Source organism: Ursus maritimus, unplaced genomic scaffold (assembly GCF_017311325.1).
Source record: "Ursus maritimus isolate PB19 unplaced genomic scaffold, ASM1731132v1 scaffold_30, whole genome shotgun sequence".
NCBI lineage: Eukaryota > Metazoa > Chordata > Mammalia > Carnivora > Ursidae > Ursus > Ursus maritimus.
This window is the reverse complement of record NW_024425564.1, coordinates 1,993,234-2,011,058: the sequence shown is the minus strand read 5'-3', so window position 1 is coordinate 2,011,058 and position 17,825 is coordinate 1,993,234. Positions and strand designations below refer to the sequence as shown.

Sequence of the window (17,825 nt, the reverse complement as noted above, 5' to 3'; positions counted from 1 at the left end):
GGGGGGGGGGGGTTTCGTCCAACATGTCTCCACTCCACCTCTCCTGGGTCTTGTCAGGAAAAGGAGGCCAGAGCCCACTGTGGGTGGCCTCAGGCATGGAGGGGAGGTGCTGGTGAGCAAGGCGGGGAGTGGGCTTCTGGAGGCCCTGATACAAGCCCCCCCCCCAGCAGGCAGCCCCCCCACCCTGCCCCCAAAGGCTGCACCGTCTGTCCCGGGGCAGGGAGGATGGAAAATGCCCCTCCCCCCCCGGGCTTGTCACCATGCCTGAGCCCGGTCAGCCCTCAGCCTGTCCTCCCAGGACGTCCTACCAGCGGGAACTCGTGGGACACCCTCCCGTCAGGGGGCAGCTTGGCGCCGAAGCCAAGGGCAGGGAACATCTTGTCACTGTCGTAGTGCTGGATGATCTCCCCGACGGCGGTCAGCGCCAGCGCGTACGCGTTCAGCTGGTAGGGGCTCATGTAGTGCAGGGACGTGGACTGGGACGGGTTCCCTGCGACACGCGACACAGGGACACGTGCTGGTCTCTGCACTCCAAGCGCTCCATGCTCAGAATGCAGAAGGGGGTATCCGAAGGCACCCCTACTTTTCTTTATCCTTGACTCCTTTCTTCCTCTCTTGCCCTCAGGAAATCCTGGCTGCTATCCTTCAGAATATTCACAAGCCGCTCTCCTGCCTCTCCCCTCCTCAGTGACAGCCCCATCCCCTTGCCTGCAGGAATGCAGCAGCCCAGACCACCTCTGGGCTTCCGCCCTTGTGCCTGGAGTCCGGCCAGAGGAGCCTGTCAAACCCCAGGCAGCTAGGCCATGCCTCTTCTCTGCTCCCAAGGCTCCCATTTCACCCACAGTCCTTATGGGGGGGCCCACAGGCCCCACAGGGTCTGGCCTCCAGTGGCCTCCCTCCTTGCCTCCTGCCATCCCGTCGCCTCCCTTACTCAGGCCCGGCCCCCTGCCATCCCCGCCTCAGGGCCTCCGCAGTGGTGTGTCCCTCTGCTCTGGGACACTTTTCCGCAGAGGTGCACGTGGCTTGCTTCGTCTGCTCAAGTGTCCCCTCCTCAGTGTACTCTTCCCTGAGTGGCCTCCTGAAAATCACAGCCCCCCCCCCCATGCTCCCTATCCCTCTTGCTGGCTTGAGTTCTCCCCGCAGCCTCGTCACCACTGGTAACTGCCCACGATTTACTTATGGCTTCACCGGAGGCATGACGTCACAGACTGCCAATGAACAGATTCCGTCTCTACCGGCTGCTAGCTGTGTGATCTTCAGTGGCTCCTTACCTCTCAGCCCCAGTTCCTCATGTGTGGAGTGGGGATAACAGTCCCACCTCACGGAAGTGTCGTGAGGATGGAGCAGGTGGGATTCTCACAGCTTCCTTCCCAGCTCTGCCCTCCTACCACTCTAGGACGCCGGGGCCCACCCGACGAGTCCCAAACCGGGGCTGCTCTGACACGCATGGGAGTGAGCATGGAGTACCACTAACGGGGGCCCAGACTCCAAGGGAGGTGGTGACGTTTCTAACAGTGTAAAATTGGGCACTAGTCACTCGTGGTGCCCAGAGCCCCACCCTGGAGAAGGTCAGCAGCGGGAAGGGAGCTGGGGCAGCCCCGGCAAGGCTGGGAACTGGGGTTCCTGCCCTCACTGAGGACTGCAGAGCTCCCCTCCAGCCAGGGGATTGGGCTGTGCAGAGGATGTGAGATTTGACCCCGTAAGGAAACACCTTTTCTCCAGCACTCTCCATAGGCCCAGAGTCCAGATTCGTTAGTGACCATGGTCCAGGCTGGGGATACCTTTGCCATCTTGGTTATGCCTTTGGCTCTCCAGGCCTAAGTAGCTCCTTTTCGGTGAAGATGAAGCCAGAGAATATGGGAGAGCTGGTTCCCAGCTAGGGCCAACTACCACAGCTCTGAAAAGCTCTCCTCTTTCCAGCCCCCAGCCCCACTCCAGCTCCTCTGCCCATCCCCCACTCACCATTGGAGGCCGTGAAATCGATGGCCACCGTGAAGTTGATCTGGGTCCTGAAAGAGGAAAAGCAGCAGGGGAGTTACCTGGACAGGGAAACATCTGGCTTCCTCCCCAGCCCCACAACTTGCCGGACATGCAGCCTTGGTGAAGTCACTCATCTTCTTCCAGTTCTAGAAAATGGGGATAGTCATGCTTCTCACCATGGCTTCCCCACAAAGGACTGTTGCAACCATAAGAGGCAGGCAGTGTGAAAGCTCTCTGAAGGAATTGTGTTCTGTCGTACATGGTGACCGCTACTTATTTTGTCCCCAAACCCCGCCCCTGGGCCCACCTGAGTCCAGTGAAGTAGGGTCTCACTGTGTTCCTCGCTCAAATTCAGCATCAGATGCAGGGTTAATGCTTATTTGACAAAAAAGAGAGCCAAAGAGATATTGTGCATCTCTGAGGGAAGAACAAAATATCACCTATGATGCTGTCTTGCCAAAAACTTGAACCTGAATCCGACTGAGCTTCCAGAGCTATCTCCCAGTTGTCTACAGGAACTACAGGGGACAGAAGAACATGTTCAATGACAGCCAGGGGATGCAGCCAATAAAAGCCAGGCTGGGGGAACCAGTGAGGAGTCCAGGCCCCCCACAGACCTTGTGAATCAGAATCCTTTGGTGGGGAGCAGGACTCTGTTTTAGCAAGCCCTCACATGCTTGGAGGAATCAACAGATGAAAAGAGAATAAAGGGACCAATCGACCAGTCACAATATATGGATCTTGCCCGGATCTCTGATTCAAATAAGCCAATTAAACAACTTTATAAGAGAACTAGGGAAATTGGAACACTGACTGGATATTTGGTATTAAGGAACTACTCGATGTTTAGGTGTAATTATAGTACTGTGGTTATATTTTACAATGAGAAAGTCATTATATTTTGGAGTTATAGCCTGCAGTATTAGAGGGATAAAATACGATGTCTGTAATTTGCTTCAAAACAATTGGATGAAAGAGAGCATGTGTGGAACAAGACTGCCAGGAGCTGGTTAACTGTTGAATCTGGGTGAAGAGTGCTTGGGGGTTCCTTATACCTTCTCTCTACTTTTGCATGTATTTAGAATTTTTCCATAGTAAAAAGTTTAGGTTTGAGGATTCAAATTCAGGGTTGAAGCTTTCTGAGGGTTTGCTCTTCTGGGTTCTATGCCAGATACTGACAGAACAAAGCTGACAAGACAGGAGCCCCTGATAGAGGCTAGTCTTGTGGGTCTCATTGCACAGTGACCAGAGAGTCACTAGGGGAGCTTGTTTAAAAAGAAGATCCCAGGGCCCCACTCCTAAGGATGCCAGCTCAGTCGGTCTGAGATGGGGGCCCCAGAATCTGCTTCTTCAACAGACATTCCCTGCCTTCATCCAGGGAAGGATTCTGAGGAGGGGGTTCTGGGTTCCTCCTTGAGGACACCCTCTTCTGGTGCTTCCGAGTTGGCGTGATGTGAGATCAGCCACAGCCCTCTGTCCACCTGACCACAGATGAGCTGCTGTTCATGGAGCCACCATCCCCCAGGAAGGGTGAAGGACGTGGTGAGCAGAAGACCCAAGGCAGGGTCTGCTGGCCAGAGACGGTCCGGCCCACACACATTCCCTTGTCTGCTGCCTGGGGGCAGAGCACCCAGCGGACTCCAACCTCTGAGGGAGATGGAGAAACAAGGTGGCCAGAGCCTGGGTCCCTTCCTGACCAGGTGGAGGGTCTCCCCACCCAACAATGCCCCCCAGGGATGAAAAATAAGCCTTTGTTTGTATTAAGCCTTGAGGTCACAGGATTAGTTGTTGTAGCCGCTGACCTACCCTAGTCATCTGCTGTTTGTGGCCATCTCTCACTGGGGAATAGAGAGACTGTGTCTTCGTTAGAAAGAGCTCTGCTCCCAGGGCCACCATCGGAAGGGTGGCTCTGGCTTATGGGACCACAGCTGAGGGACACCACCGGCCGGGCTCTTCCAAATCAGGGTGAAGGAAGAGGCAAGCCTTACTCCTTAACCGGTCTTCCCCTGCTCTGGGTTCTGAAACGACTCGGGGAAGGAAGGGGCTGGAAAGCAGGGACTTTTGTGGGACGGCTACTCCCGGCAGGCTCGCCCCTCCTGCCTAAGGACAGAGCAGGGCAGAAGGCGGGCTGCTGAGCTCCCCGCTCCATCTCTGACCCGGGGCCAGGGCCCAGGTGACCACTCCGGGGCCAGGTGGGCAGGGGAGGGAGGCCGGGGAGGAGAGGATCCCGAGACAAATGCCTCCATCAGCTGCCTGCCTGGACACGCAGGCTGAGCGAGCAAGCTCTCACTCCCTGGAGCCAGCTCGTTCACTCAGGTCTCTGGAGAGGACAAGGAGGTGTGAGGGAGGGCTAGGGCTGGCGCCAGCGTGCTCCCTTGCCCAGTACTTGCGGCGCCGGCTTTGCACAGAAGGCCGGCTTCTGAGGGCTCCTTCTCGATGAGACATCACAGCACCCAGCCCTTCCACTCCGCTGTGTCTGCCTGCATCACACCCCACCTGGTGCTGTGAGGCAGGCAGGGCCGGGATTACTCATTACTATGGAAGAAATGCCGCGCGCACGTGGGGCCAGAAGGAGGCCTGCCACTGGCTGGGCGTGTGGCCACCAGCAAGTTATGCAAAATGGAGATAATCATCCTCGCACTGCCCACTGTGTTCTGTAAATGAGGGGCGCTATGCAAAGAAGGAGGATAAATAGGATGCGGATTGTTTGAAAATTAGCAGGTGCTCTAGAATGTAAGTGCGGGTGCTTCATGGGCTGGGGAACATGGCAGTTTTGATGGGGGAAGGGAGCACGTGCAGGGTCTGGAGTGGGCTCAGAGGAGGGGCCCCGGGAGGGCCAGGAGGGGCCTCCGGGCGACAGCCGTGAGGTGTGTGCTCGGCGGGTAGGAGGAGAGCTCACAGCCTTGAAACCAGTTTCAAGGCGGCAGGGCGTGGTGTCATGGGAGAGTAAGTGCGGCTTCCCAGGGCCTGACTTTTGCCTCTGCCCTGGAGAAGCCGGCAGCCAAGTGCCCGCTTGGCTGGGATGAGCCTTTGGCACCTGCCCGGCCTGTCTTCTTTCCAGACAGGTGTAGCCGCTCACCTGCCTGCACCTGTGGGCTCTCGGCTCCCCACAACTTGACCTGGCAGCTGTTCTGGCAGGGAGCGCACTAACCTCAGCTCGGAGTCTGGCTTGCTTTCCTTGAGCTGTTGGCTGGAGCCCACAGGCTCTCCTGCCTGCCTTGGCCTGGATGCCAACCCGTCGGGTTGCTCCTGTTCCTTAAGTTCATGTTTGACCACCTGTGGGCTGTGGGACCCTCTGATGGCTCATCCTCCAGTGCCTCCTGCCCCTTATAGGTCCCTGATGACACGGGCAGGTTAATCATTGCCCCGCACCCCCGACAGACCAGGCATCAGGAGCTTAGAGAAGGAAGGGCCATTAGAATTCACTCCAACCTCTGTGCATATAGAGGAGGAGACTGACGTTCAGGGAGGGAAAGTGACCTGCCCAAAGTAATCCAGCAAATTCATGGCTAAGAAGGGCCTAGAGCCTGGGCCTCCTCGTTCCTAGTCCAGAGCTCTTTCCACCTCCCTAAGCCCTTGGTTCTCTTTGTCACGGAGTCCCTGCCACCTTGGGGTCCCACCCCTGCAGGGGGACCTGACAGGACCTAGGCTGGCCTCCGTGGCTCGGGGGCACCCTCTGCAGCCACTCAGGACCCAGGGGCATGCAGGGCTCTGGGCGAGTTGTCCGAGGTCAGAACCAGGAGTTTGCTCAAGGCTCACAGGCTATGTTCAGGGCCTCAAAGAAGCCAGAGCTGCTCCCAATATCTGGGGCCCCTTCCCTCTCCGTGAAGCCAAAGAAACCGGGCTGGATCTCTTCTCACCCTCCTTTGATGTAGTCAAGAAATGTGCACTCGGACTCCACAGCAAAAGAAAGCAGCGTGACCTTGAAAAACAAGAGGGAGCTTGTCAGTGGGGAGCTCCGGGCTGCGGGGAGATGATTTGCTGAAAGTGGGGGAGCACGCAGGACCCACCAGGTTTGCATACTTCACAGCATACGGTACCCACAACAACCTTATGAAGTACAACTATCATCCCATTTTCTAGCCAAAGAAACTGAGGTTCAAAGAGGTGATGCAGCAGGCCCAATGATGCTGCTGGGACGTGGCCGAGCGAGAAGCGAACTTGGGTCTGTCTGACTCCAGAGCCTGCCCTCTTGACCTTGACGCCCACCGGCATCCCCGCAGGGCCTGGTCACTGTCCCTGAGCACAAGTTTCCCCTAAGTGGATACCAGCGTGGAGGGGGTCTTCCCAACCCAGGCCGACCAACCCGCCTCTGCTGACATGCTCCCTGTCGCGCTAATGAGCCACCCCACAACACGCCCCTTTGCTCTGCAACCTCACTTGTCCCCACTCACCCCTGCCCGGTTCTCTCGATCTCTACCTTCGCAGACCCAAGACCCCCATAAGCAGCCTGTTCTTTCCCAGGAGGTAACTGACCTGGGGCCCCCTCCCCAGAGCAGACACCTTTTGACCTCTGCCCCCTGACGGCTTTGGCATCGACTCTGCCTAGACAGGCAGCTACCTGGCAGCTCGTTACAAGAATACTTTAGGATCGTGGAGACAAGTAAGTGAAAGCCCGGCTGCCAAAATCAATCAGATGAGACAAGGCTGGGGCAGGGGACCTTTTATCTGTATCAGAGAACTCGACCCTAGAATTGGGGGAACCCCCTACTGGTGCAGAATCTGCTATCTTTATCAACTCTCTGGGCAGGCCAGGGAGGGCCTCTGCTTGACCTCAGCCCGAATACTGGGAGGGTCTGTGGGTGCTGTGCTGGGCCCTGGAGACCCTCTCTGCTGTGGTTAGGGCATTAGGCACCTGGATGGACAAAGCCTCCTTTCAGTAGGAGCGGACTACGGCAGTGGCCTCTACCCTGACCGATGCCCGCCAGACTCCGTGGGGAGCTCTGAAAACCTCTTGCAGCCTGGGTGAGGACCCCAAACCAATTACATCAGTTTGGGGGGCAGGGCTCTGCCCTTGGATCTTTTCCTAGCTCCTCACATGAGTCCAACCTGCAGTTGGGGCTGAACCCCACTCCCCACCCCCCAAGGCCCTGGGATGAAGTAATTCCCTAACTTGCCCGGCCATATGGATTCACCAGGGCCTTGCTGCTCCGAGTGTGGTCCCCGGACCAGCGGCTGCGGCAGCATCCCCCTGATGCTGGTTAGAAAGGCGCACATGCAGGTTTGGGGCATTTTAACAAGATGCCCAGAGGATTCTGCGCATAGTAAGGAAGGTATGAGAAGCACTAAACACAGCTTCCTGGGCCCCAGCCTAGGCCTCCTAAGATGGGACCCCAGGGAACAGGACTGGGCATATGCGTTTTCATAAGCTTCCTGGACCCGGGGGCCTGGGTGGCGCAGTCGGTTACGCGTCCTACTCTTGATTTCAGCTCAGGTCATGAGCTCAGGCTCATGAGATCGAGCCCCACGTCAGGCTCCACGCTCAGCAGGGAGTGTGCTTGAGATTGGCTCTCTCCCTCTCCCTCTGCCCCTCCCGCTCATGTGAGCTCGCTCTCTCTCTCTCTCAAATCAATCAATCTTGGAAAAAAAGAAAAAAAGGCATCCTAGACCCTGATTGATTTTTTATGGTGAAGACTGACCTGAGACAAATCATGTCCCCTTCTCTGGACCTCAGTTTTCTTATCTCTAAGAAAACTGAAGGAGATCAGTGGTTTTCAAACTTTTTTTTTTTTTTTAGCTGTGCATCTGAGATTTCTCAGCTGCGGAAGGTGCTGCCTCCCGAAGGGGCATGGGAATGTGTGGGAAAGTTTCAGGGGTCTGCCAGTGACTACGGCACCACTGATAGCCACAGGCTGAGGCTGGGGGTGCTAAGCACCCCACAATGCACGGGGAAGTCCCGGGAGATGAAGAATGATTGTGTCCAAAATGCTGACAGCATTCCCACTGAGAGACACTGTGGCTTTGGAGGAAGCAAATCTTCCTCCAAGCCTGCCTGGGAAGCCGTTACAATTCGTCTCCTTTGAATGAGTGGAGTACCTTGCACTGCGTCTCCAGCTCCCTGTCACAGCCAGCCAGTGCAGGAAGCAGGGTAGGGATGATTTTTAGCCCCATTTTACAGATGGAGAAAATAAGGTTCCTCGGAGGAACCGCAGAGCTCCCTGACCAGGACCCCTTCTTGGTCTGGAGTTGCAGTTTGCTTAAAGCTAATGTCTAAGTGCGGCTGCATTCGCTGATGGGGCTATGGACCTCTGCAGTGGGGAGGGACAGGAAGGGTACAACTCTGAATATATTCGCAGGGCAAAAATGCTGGCTTGTTTGAGAAAGGCACTGTGGGCTCCACCTCAGGACCTTTGCACATGCCGATCCCTACAGTTAGAATTCTCTTTCCCCAATATCCTCATGACTTGCTCCCTTGCCTTCTTTGAATCTCTGCTCAAACATCACCTTCTCAGAGAAAAGCTTTCCTTGACTACTTAATATAAAATAGTAGTTTCTCTCTGGCATTTGCTAACCCTTTACCTTCTTATACTTTTTTTCCACAGCAATCATAAGCACCTGACATATATAGGTATATGTATGCATATATATTTGTTTTCTGTCTCCCCCACTAAAACGTAAGTACCAGGAAGGCAGAGATTTGGGTCTGTCTTGTTCCCAGCTGTACCCCTCACGCCTAGAACACAGGAACACTCAGGAAGCGTTTGTAGGATACGTGCATGGATGTCCTGAAGATCGGCCCCCCAGAAGCCATGGGGCTCATGTAATCCTAGGACTGTCATGGGAAACGGGCAGTGCCAGCTGCCAGCTCTCAATTTAACTGTAGTGCTGACTGTCATCTCTAGCTCTGTGACCTTGGAGGCGCCTCTCCGGCTCTGTGACCTTGGGTGAGTCACTTCCCTGCTGGCAGCCTTGGTTTCCTCTTTTATGACAGGGGATGGTAATGTCTGCCTCTCCAGGAAACAACCTGTGAAAAGCACCTCAGTGGGGAATTTCCCAGAGTACGGGCCCACTGCACACTATTCCCTTCCCTCTCCCCTTCTGCCAGAAGTCCCCACGGGAGTTTCTCTCTGGGATTTCTCATTCTGCATCACAGCGCCTGTGGTGTGGCCGTCTCCCGTCTACTGTCTACACTGTCTACCCTTCCCCACCTCCCCGCCCCAGGGCTGTTGCTCCATCCTCCCCACCCTTCCCCACCCCCAACTCTCCAGGTCTGGGTCCCACACCCTGCAGGAGCCCACACAGACACGCACAGCTCCTGACACCAGGCCTAGCTCAGGCCTCAGGATGTCTACACCCAGCTGCAGAGAGGGGTGTGGCTACTCACCGTGCCAGAATTCACGTATTTCTTTTTCTTCATTTTCTTTTTCGGGTTTACCACCTGCAGGAAAAAACAGGTACCAGATAAGGAGTGTTCCCAAGCAGTCAGGCCTGGGCTCCTAGAGCTTCTAATGACCCCTGAGTATGGCTCCATCCCTAGCAAGCAGAATGTGGGGTGTGAAGATGGGGGCGGGGGGGGGGGAGGCCAGGGGAGGAGGGTCCGGGGAGGTCTTTTGAGAGACTGGCATTTAGATTTGTGCAAGCGGGCTTCCTGATTAGACCCAGTGTTCCACGACCAAACACACCAGAAATAATATTTATTTAACCTTCTTTCCCACTGCTCCCCCAAACACGCCCTCCGCCAAATGCAGCCAAAGGAGACTCGATGTCGCAAGGGGCCCTGTCTGTGCCTGCCCTTGTGTGCTGGCCTAGGCTGCTCCCCTCCGCCCGAAGGCCTTCCCCTCCTCCCTCCGCCAATTCCCATCCTCCCTGCTCCTCCTTGGAGATCCAGTGCCTAGGGCTGCCCTGGGGCCTTTGGGGCTCCCCTCTCCACCACCAACCCCCCCCCCAACACGGCAGTTAGAACTTCCTTGACTATTCCTCATGTGAAAGCTTTCATTCCAAACCAGACCTGTCATCAGAGAATAGATCACAGGCCTAGGCGCATATTTAGTAAATGGTAAAAAATTACTTGTGGGTGAGCGTAACTCAGTGGTCTCAACTGCCCCCCCCCATTTGCCCATGTTTGGAGACACTTTGGTTGTCATGACTGAGAGAAAAGACAGAGGCCAGGGATGATGCTGGCATCATGCCATACACCGGGCAGCCCCCTCCCCACAAAGAACCTTTGAGTCCAAGATGTGGGTAGCACAGAGGCTGGGAAGCCTGGGGGCCCAGTGAGGGGGAGCACCTTGCCCCGTGAGCCCTCCAGGGGGCTTTCACATGGGCTCCATCTGTACAGGCCGGAGCCTCACCAGCTCTTTTGTTTCCATAGGGGAAGTTCAAGCCCAGCCTTTCCCTCATCTCCCATCAAAGGAAGCCGGGCAGGTTGATTTTCACACCCATTCTGTCCTCCCCACGTTCCTGGTGAACTCGTGCCGCCCCCCCCGCATCCCCTGTTCCTCTGGCAGCGACTTGTCTTCAGCAGCGGCCTCTCCTGTCTGAATGAATGTTGATATCCATGCCTGGAGATCAGGAAACGAAGGCACAGGGACAGAAGCCATTTGCCCAAGGTCACGCAGTGCTCTGCGTAGTGACAAAATGAGAAACCAGGTTCCCACCCCAAGGTCAGTGCTGCCTCCCTGGGTGTCACCTTGATAACAAATGCAAACACATTCCTTCACAAATATTTATGGGGTGGGAGTGGGGGACACCGGCTCCTCTCTTCTAGAATCTTCAGTCCAGTTGGAGAAAGATTTGTCCTCAGGGGACTGAGGACAAGAGGCACCCAAAAAGGGGAGCCGGAAACGTGAAAGGAGCTGGAGGAAGGAAGGACCATTCCCGGCCCAGCATCAGCTGGTGGCGCTGCGGGTGTGTGCTGGGGGCAGGAAGGGTTTGGGCATGGGGACCTGGAGGAGGGCATTCCAGTCCGAGGAGATAGTTTGGGGGAGGGAGAAAGGCCACAGGACTGGAGGCAGAACCACAAGGCGGAGGAGCACACTGGGCTGGCTGGAAGAGAGCCTAAAGTGCCAAGTTATATGTCTGAACATCGCCCAGCAGCCAGCAGGGAACTCTGATGACCTCTAAGCTGGGCGGGGACATGATCACAGCAGGCTCTAGGAGACTGGGACCCGGTGGAAATGAACACGAGGGGAGAAGGAGAGACATCAGGGGCATGTCTACCTGCCCCGTTCTGCCACCTAATGGCTGTGTGACTCTAGGCAAGTTACTTGACCTCCCTGTGCCTCGGTTTCTTCATCTATAAAATAGGAATAAAAAGTACCTACCTTATAGAAAGATATGGGGATTCAATAGGTCAATACAAGTAAAGCATTTAGGACGTGGTCTGGAATGTAGTGAATACTATATAAGCGCTAGCCGCTATTAAATTTCATCCCTACCACTACTACCACCCCCACGAGTCCAGGTGAGAGGTAATGAGGGTATGGGGTTGTTGGAACAGGGCGCGGCTGCGGGGACAGGAGGGAAAGGGGCCGGGTGACCAGGCAGACACAGATGGAAGGAAGAGCTGGACTGGGGGCCCAGGTGGGAAGTTCAGGTGGGGAGGGCCGGCAAGCTCTGCAGGTGGAAATTGTGAGCCTGGGGAGAGAAGTCCAGAACAATCTCAGAGCCCTCACAGGCACGAAGGCCACCCAGATGACGTGGTGTTCACAGACACTTTCACGGAAAGTTCCAGCGCTGCACAGTGCCTCGGTGTCCCAATCTGTCCCATGAGGGTGTGGAACTTTGAGAACTGAACACATCTCAAACTTTTATTCCCAAGTAGCCCTCCCAGCTGAGGAGAATAAACATGGACTCCTGGGGGTCTGGGTGTTGCCCAAAGACCTGGCCACAAGCACATTTCTTTGAAGTCTTCTGTGTTACCTTTAAATTAGCCTGTATTCCACATTTCCACTCTCTAATTATAACTGTTTTAATATTAAAGCCATGTTTTGTTCTCAGATCCTCATGTGAAGTGGGCCCTGAAGAAACGCCCTGTGTATTCTGAGGTTTCGTGCACTCCCAGCACACCCCCCCCCAACCCCCACCCCCCAGCCTCTCCAGCCCGCACAGGCCGCACCCTGAAGTTCCAGGTGGGGCACTGTCGCCCCCTGGGGGCCAGGAACTTCCCAACTCCCAGGCTGGAATTCTCAGCCTTTCCCTCTCCTGCTCCTCGCAGCCCCAGGGGCCCTAAGGCCCCCAGGGCAGGTCTGGGGTCAACCCTCCTGTGCAAGCAAGCCACCAAGTGGCTCCCAGGGGCCAGGAGCTGTGCTGGCTTTGGGAAACAATAGTGAGTAAGACACCACCCCCACCCTTACGGACCTCATGGTCTTTAAGGGGGTGGGAAGTATGACAAACAGGTAATAATAGCGAGGGGGTGGGGGAGGCACAGGAGGGAGCATGGAGGAGAGGTATTTACCTCAGACTGTGGGCGGACTGAGAGTGCAGGCAGAGAAAGCTTCCTGGAGGAGGACTCATACCCAAAGGAGTCCCCAAGATCCACAGACCCAACTAAGTGAGAAAAAGCAAAGGGAGCCCCAGGGGAGCACCGTGGAGGGAAGCACAGAGGCTGAGCCGGCAGGGAGGTTCAGAGAGCCTCAGAGAACATAACGGGGCTACCAGTGGTGGCGAGCAGAGGGAAGGGGCTGGGGCGAGACCCCAGGGGCCTCCGAGGGGTGGGAGGGGCGGGTCTACTTGTACACACCTACTGGTTGCACGAGGCTGTAGTGCAAGGAGCCTGGACTCCGCCTTGTAGGTAAAGGGCCCAGTAGGATCTTAGCTGGGGCGGGGGCGTCCTTCTGACTCTGAACCCCGCCCTCTGTGTGAACCCTGGCCAGGCAGTGGGTGGGCTACACAGCCAAAGATTAAGCAGGGCAGCCATGTGATCGGTTTACCATTTTGGAGGAGGCCTTGGCTTACTGAGTGGAGGATGGAAGGAGGTGGGAAGACCGTTAGGGGGGCTGTGGCAAAGCCCCCCACACAGGGGAAATGATGGCGGCGGGGGTGGACGGGCGCGAAGGGAACAAATGTCAGAGTCTGTAGGTGGTGGGAGGAGTGGGATTCAGTTGTGGAGTGGATGTGGGATGAGGGGCAGGAGGCGTCAAGGATGCCTCCCCAGGCACCGTGGCCCCCATGATGACGGCCCAGGAGAACGGAGCCGGCTCGCCGGGGAAAGCGGATAGCTGTGGGGAGGCTTTAGCCAGTGCCTTCAGTTGGGGAAGGCCGAGTCTAAGCGGCGGCCAGCACATAGCTGGACATACAGGTCAGACACCCAGGGGGAGCCCAGGGCCCCGGATGGTCTTTCCTGACAGAAGCCTGTTCTCTCCTCAGGTGGTTTGGACTCTAGAAAGGCCTTCCAGTGACTCTGCCCACAGGGCAAGGCCCGCCCCCCTGGGACTGCCGGAGTGTAATTCCTTTTCTACCTGACGGTGTTTCCGAAGGAGAAAATGAGTCAATCCAACCTTTTCTGCTTTTAGCCTGCGAGACCATGGCCTCTTCTGAGCCTGTCAAGCACTCTTAAAAGCCAAACTCCAAGAGATATAATCCCTTCCCTTCCCTAAAAATCTCCTTAAAGGCAGCAGGAGAAGGAGGGAGCCCGCTTCCCTCCGCCTGGGTGGGGGAACAAGACAGCGCTTCCCTTTGCCGATGCAGGAAACAAAGCAATTAACTGTGAGGACCAGAGCCCTTTCAAAGAAACGCACCCACGCTCCAGCTTCACAATGGCCTTGCTCAACCGAATTTGGTATGTGCTTGGATCGTACGCACCTACTGGGTGCCCCGCGCCCAGGCCCACGTGAAGGGAGGCCACAGCAAGGGCTGTCCCCCAGCCTGCCCTTAGGGAGCTTCTGTCTAGCCGTCTAGCGGAACAAGACCTGCCCACTCAGAACAGAGACCCGGGGAAGGGAGGGAGAGTGTGGAGCGGTTCAGACTCGGCGATGGAGGTCGAAGCCTACTCTTCCACGTCACTGGCTGAGTGGCTGCTACTGTGGGGAGAGAGCCTGTCTGTAGGGCTGTGGTGAGATCGAGATCTCCTGGCACACAGGCTCAACAGATGATGCTGGAAGACAGCAGTGATGTCATGCTCACTAGGGTCCAGGCACTGTTCCAGAGACTTCTTTAATTCTCAGTGTGCCTGGCACAGAGTGGTTCAGGAACTTAGCCCAGGTCACGTGGCAGGTACGTGGAAGAGTCGGGGTATGAACCCAGGCAGTTATTAGGTTTAGTAGTATCTGTGGCTGGGGCACCTGGGTGGCTCAGTCGGGGAAGCGTCTGCCTTCGGCTCAGGTCATGATCCCAGGGTCCTGGGATCGAGCCCTGCATTGGGCTCCCTGCTCAGTGGGGAGCCAGCTTCTCCCTCTCCCTCTGCCCCTCCCTGCTCCCCACTCCTCTCGTGCTTTATCTCAAATAAATAAATAAAATCTTTTTTAAAAAAATCTTTAAAAAAAAGAGAGAAGTATCCGTGGTTAAGTGGGTCTAGCGCGAGCCGTGCTGCCCGTGAAGCTCACACGAGGTAGAAAGCACGAGACCAGAGTGCTGGGAAGGCCACCAGAGGAGCTGGAACTCAAGCTAAATTTGGAAGCTGGGAGGGCACCCCAGAAGGGCGAGCACACACAAGCGGCAGAAACTGTCCTTGGAGGGCAAACACTATCATCTCCAGAAAGACTGGGGCCCTGTCCAGATTCTCCAGATTCAGATGGAAGCGTCCTGACTCCTTTGCCTCTGACTCTTCCCTTCCAGAAACAGTAAGACCTTCAGCAGGTTCTGAAATTGTTCGGACTGAAGGCAGAGGGCCACCTGGGACTCAGGACCTTGGGTCTCCCCCACCTTCTCCCCGCCGGCACCCCTTCTCCCCCATCTTGTTGGAAGAGCGCTTTGTGGGGGGCGCTATCACTCAATGATTTGGAGCCAGGCCAGCCGACCCTGTTTGCTTCTTGATTCCGCTACTTACTGAACCACGTGTCTTTGGGCAAATTCCCTCACTTTTCCGAGACTCAGGCTCCTTAACTGTAGAATGGGTCAGTAAGACGCACCTTCCAGGAGAACATGCAAAACCCCCGGCCCAGCGCATGGCTCACAATTGTCCTCAGCGGCTGGGAGTCAGGTATAGTCAGAGCAAACCCTGGACTTCGGGTGTCCGCCTCACCTCGTAGATGTTGAACTGGCTCTGCCCGCGGGCCAGCTCCCGGTAGCTGGTGGTGAACTCGCCAATGAAGTCATGGCTGCAAGAGAAGGTCTCTTGGAGACGCTGTGGCCTGGGCTGCATACTGCCTCTGCCCATCTCCCCACCTCTCACGCCCCTTCCCCCAGCTCCCGATGCTGCCCGGGGCCTCGGCTCCAGGGGCGCCAGCCAGCGGAGAGGCTGGCTCCCTGGGAAAAGTCCAGGGGCCCCATGGAGCAGGAAAGCTGTGGTCACCTAGCAAAGCGCGGGAGCCCCGGAGAAGGGGACCCACTTCTACTTGGAGTCTTGTTTGAACAAAACCAGCAGTGCCGGGTCTTTCGGGGACGACTGGAGAAATTTAAATATGGAATGAATATTAGATGGTATTCAAGAATTATTGTTCAACATGTCAGGTGTGATAATGGCATTTGTGGTTCTGTAGGAAAATGTCCTTATTTTTTAGACGTTCTCAATGAGATATTTGGAAGTAGAAATGCCTTGATGTCTGTAATTGAAACTGCATCAGCAAAACATAGATAGAGCAAATGTGGCAACATGTAACACTTGTTCAATCCAGATGATAGGCTTAAAAGCCTTCATTAAACTCTTCTCTTTTCATGTATTTGCTATTTTTCCAATAATGGTCTTTGAAAAGACTATTTGTGTCATGTCCATCGAGGGAGCCAGAGGTGTTTTCTGCAGTGGCCACGCCTTCTGGGACTCTGCCCCCCACCAGTGTGTGTTCCTGTTAAAAGCAGCAAAACCTGTCCCCTGGAGAACCCCCCATCTCCCCTGGGCTGGCGGCCTTTCGCCGTCACCGCCCCTGGGAGAGGCAGCCTGGAGGGCCTCCGGAGCAGCTGGAGAGTGAGGCCCGGGAGGTGTCCCCGGGGCCTGGCCCTGCCTTGAGCCCACTCTGGACTTTGACTCCATATTTATAGCTCTCAGCACTTGGACTATGACCTCCTTGACGGCAGGACCCTATGACAGCTGGTGGCTGTCCCCAGTCTTCCCTGGTGAAAGAGGAATATGGAGAGCTCCAGGGTAAGGTGAAACATGGGGCCGGTAAAGAGGGGAGGACAGGGGGACAGGGAGAGATAACAGAGGTTCTGTGGCACTGAGTCCTGTCCCGGAAGGCCTCAGGGGAAGGGGAGCGACCTGGAACGGCCAGGGCCCAACGTAGAGTTATGTTTGCACAGCCCTTCACAGCACCCCTATCCACTCACAGACTTGAGAGCTTACGGAGGGAGATTATGGGGTTGAAAGCCCCCTTACAACAGCCCTAGTAGTGCCACAGAAGGGAGGAAGTTCCAAAAGTCAGGATGACCTATTGGGTGTGGGCCAACAGACAAGTGGGAGCCATGAGGTTTCTGGACTAGAGCCAGGAGAGGCCCATTCGCGTCTCCATCTATGAACTCCCAGCAACACTGCTCCTCGGGGCACTTACATTCGCAGCCAGGGAGGCTCTGGCCTCTCAAACCCCGAGTGAGAAGTGGCCTCCTCCTGGCCAGGCTTGGCCCAACTGAGGTACTGCGTCCAGGGACCATGTGCGTGCGTCAAAGCTTACCCTTCCCGCAGCCCACTCCCTCAGGGCCTGCTCCCTGCAACAGTTCCTTTGATGCACCAAGGGCCTCCCCACTAGACTCGGGGAGTCTCTGCGGGCTGAGCTTGTCTTCTGCACCTCGGTCACCCCACAATGCTTAGCCTCACACAGACAACATGAATGCTCAGGGGGGTCACTTGTATCTGTACATTCGAATAGGCATGTTTCAGAAAATCTGAATTCTCCCAAATGTGCTGAGGTTTTCGGCCCCAGCTTGTTGCTAGGCAGCTATGTGAGGAAAAGAGGCCTTTTATGCCCCCGGAGCCACGGCCTGCAGGACAGAGATCCTCTGGTGCCTCAGTGGAACCGGGCGGGGACAAGTCCCTGGGGCAGCAGACTTCCCACTGAAGACTCAGGCCCCCTCACCCCCAGAGCTGCCATGGGCCTATGCTCTCCAAGGAGAGGAGAGGCCCATCCACCCCTCCGGCTGCCCTCATCCCTGCTCACCTCTGTCCTCCTGCCCGCTTACCTGCCATCACGATCCCAGTCGTACACCTCCACCTTGATGGTCCTGCAAGGCAAAGGGCCCGTGGTGGCGTGGGCTTGACCCCGCAACTGTGCGGCCCTGAGACAAGACCCTTCCCATGCCCCCGGGGCCAGAAGCAGGTGCAGAGACCCCCACCAGCAGACAAAGGCACTACCTTGAGGCCTTTTAGCAAAGGGCTTAGGGACAGAGACATCTCGAAAGCCGTGTAGGGACTTCCCGGAGTTTCAGGGCCGATGTGGAAAAACAGCCTCAGACTTCAGCTCACCCCACCGTTGGCCACCCCAGCATGAAGCCATAGTGTGGGTTTATCAAGGGTTGGGGGCACCGCGGTGGGAGGGTGGGATCTCAGGCCAGAGCTGGCTGGGCTCTCCTGGGGAGGGGTTACAAGACTACACGCTGGTGGGACCCCCTGCGGAGGAGTCTGAGCGGCGGGGAACCAGCCCCGCCGGGCAGGGAGGGGCCCAGCCACCCGCCCCAGCCACCCCCCCCCCCAGTCAGGGGCGGCCTGCTGAGCTCTTCCATTGCCACGACTGGCTCCTGAGTGAGGGTGTAATTATCTTCACATCTTAGCCTGGCTGCTTTAATTAGTTTGTTTTGACTCCTGTGCCTGGGGCTGGGCTTTG

General features: G+C 56.3%; 1 protein-coding gene across 1 annotated transcript in view; it reads right to left on the bottom strand.

The window, feature by feature from the left end:
* CPNE5 (copine 5) overlaps nucleotides 1-17,825 on the bottom strand; it is an 88,285-nt gene that overhangs the window by 3,497 nt on the left and 66,963 nt on the right. The window contains exons 12-16 of the mRNA XM_040644674.1: nucleotides 15,101-15,176; nucleotides 9,305-9,358; nucleotides 5,841-5,902; nucleotides 1,963-2,009; nucleotides 309-490 (exon numbers count right to left, since the gene is read on the bottom strand). Of these exons, the coding sequence (XP_040500608.1) occupies nucleotides 309-490; nucleotides 1,963-2,009; nucleotides 5,841-5,902; nucleotides 9,305-9,358; nucleotides 15,101-15,176 (421 nt within the window). The remainder of the gene's footprint in view (nucleotides 1-308; nucleotides 491-1,962; nucleotides 2,010-5,840; nucleotides 5,903-9,304; nucleotides 9,359-15,100; nucleotides 15,177-17,825) is intronic.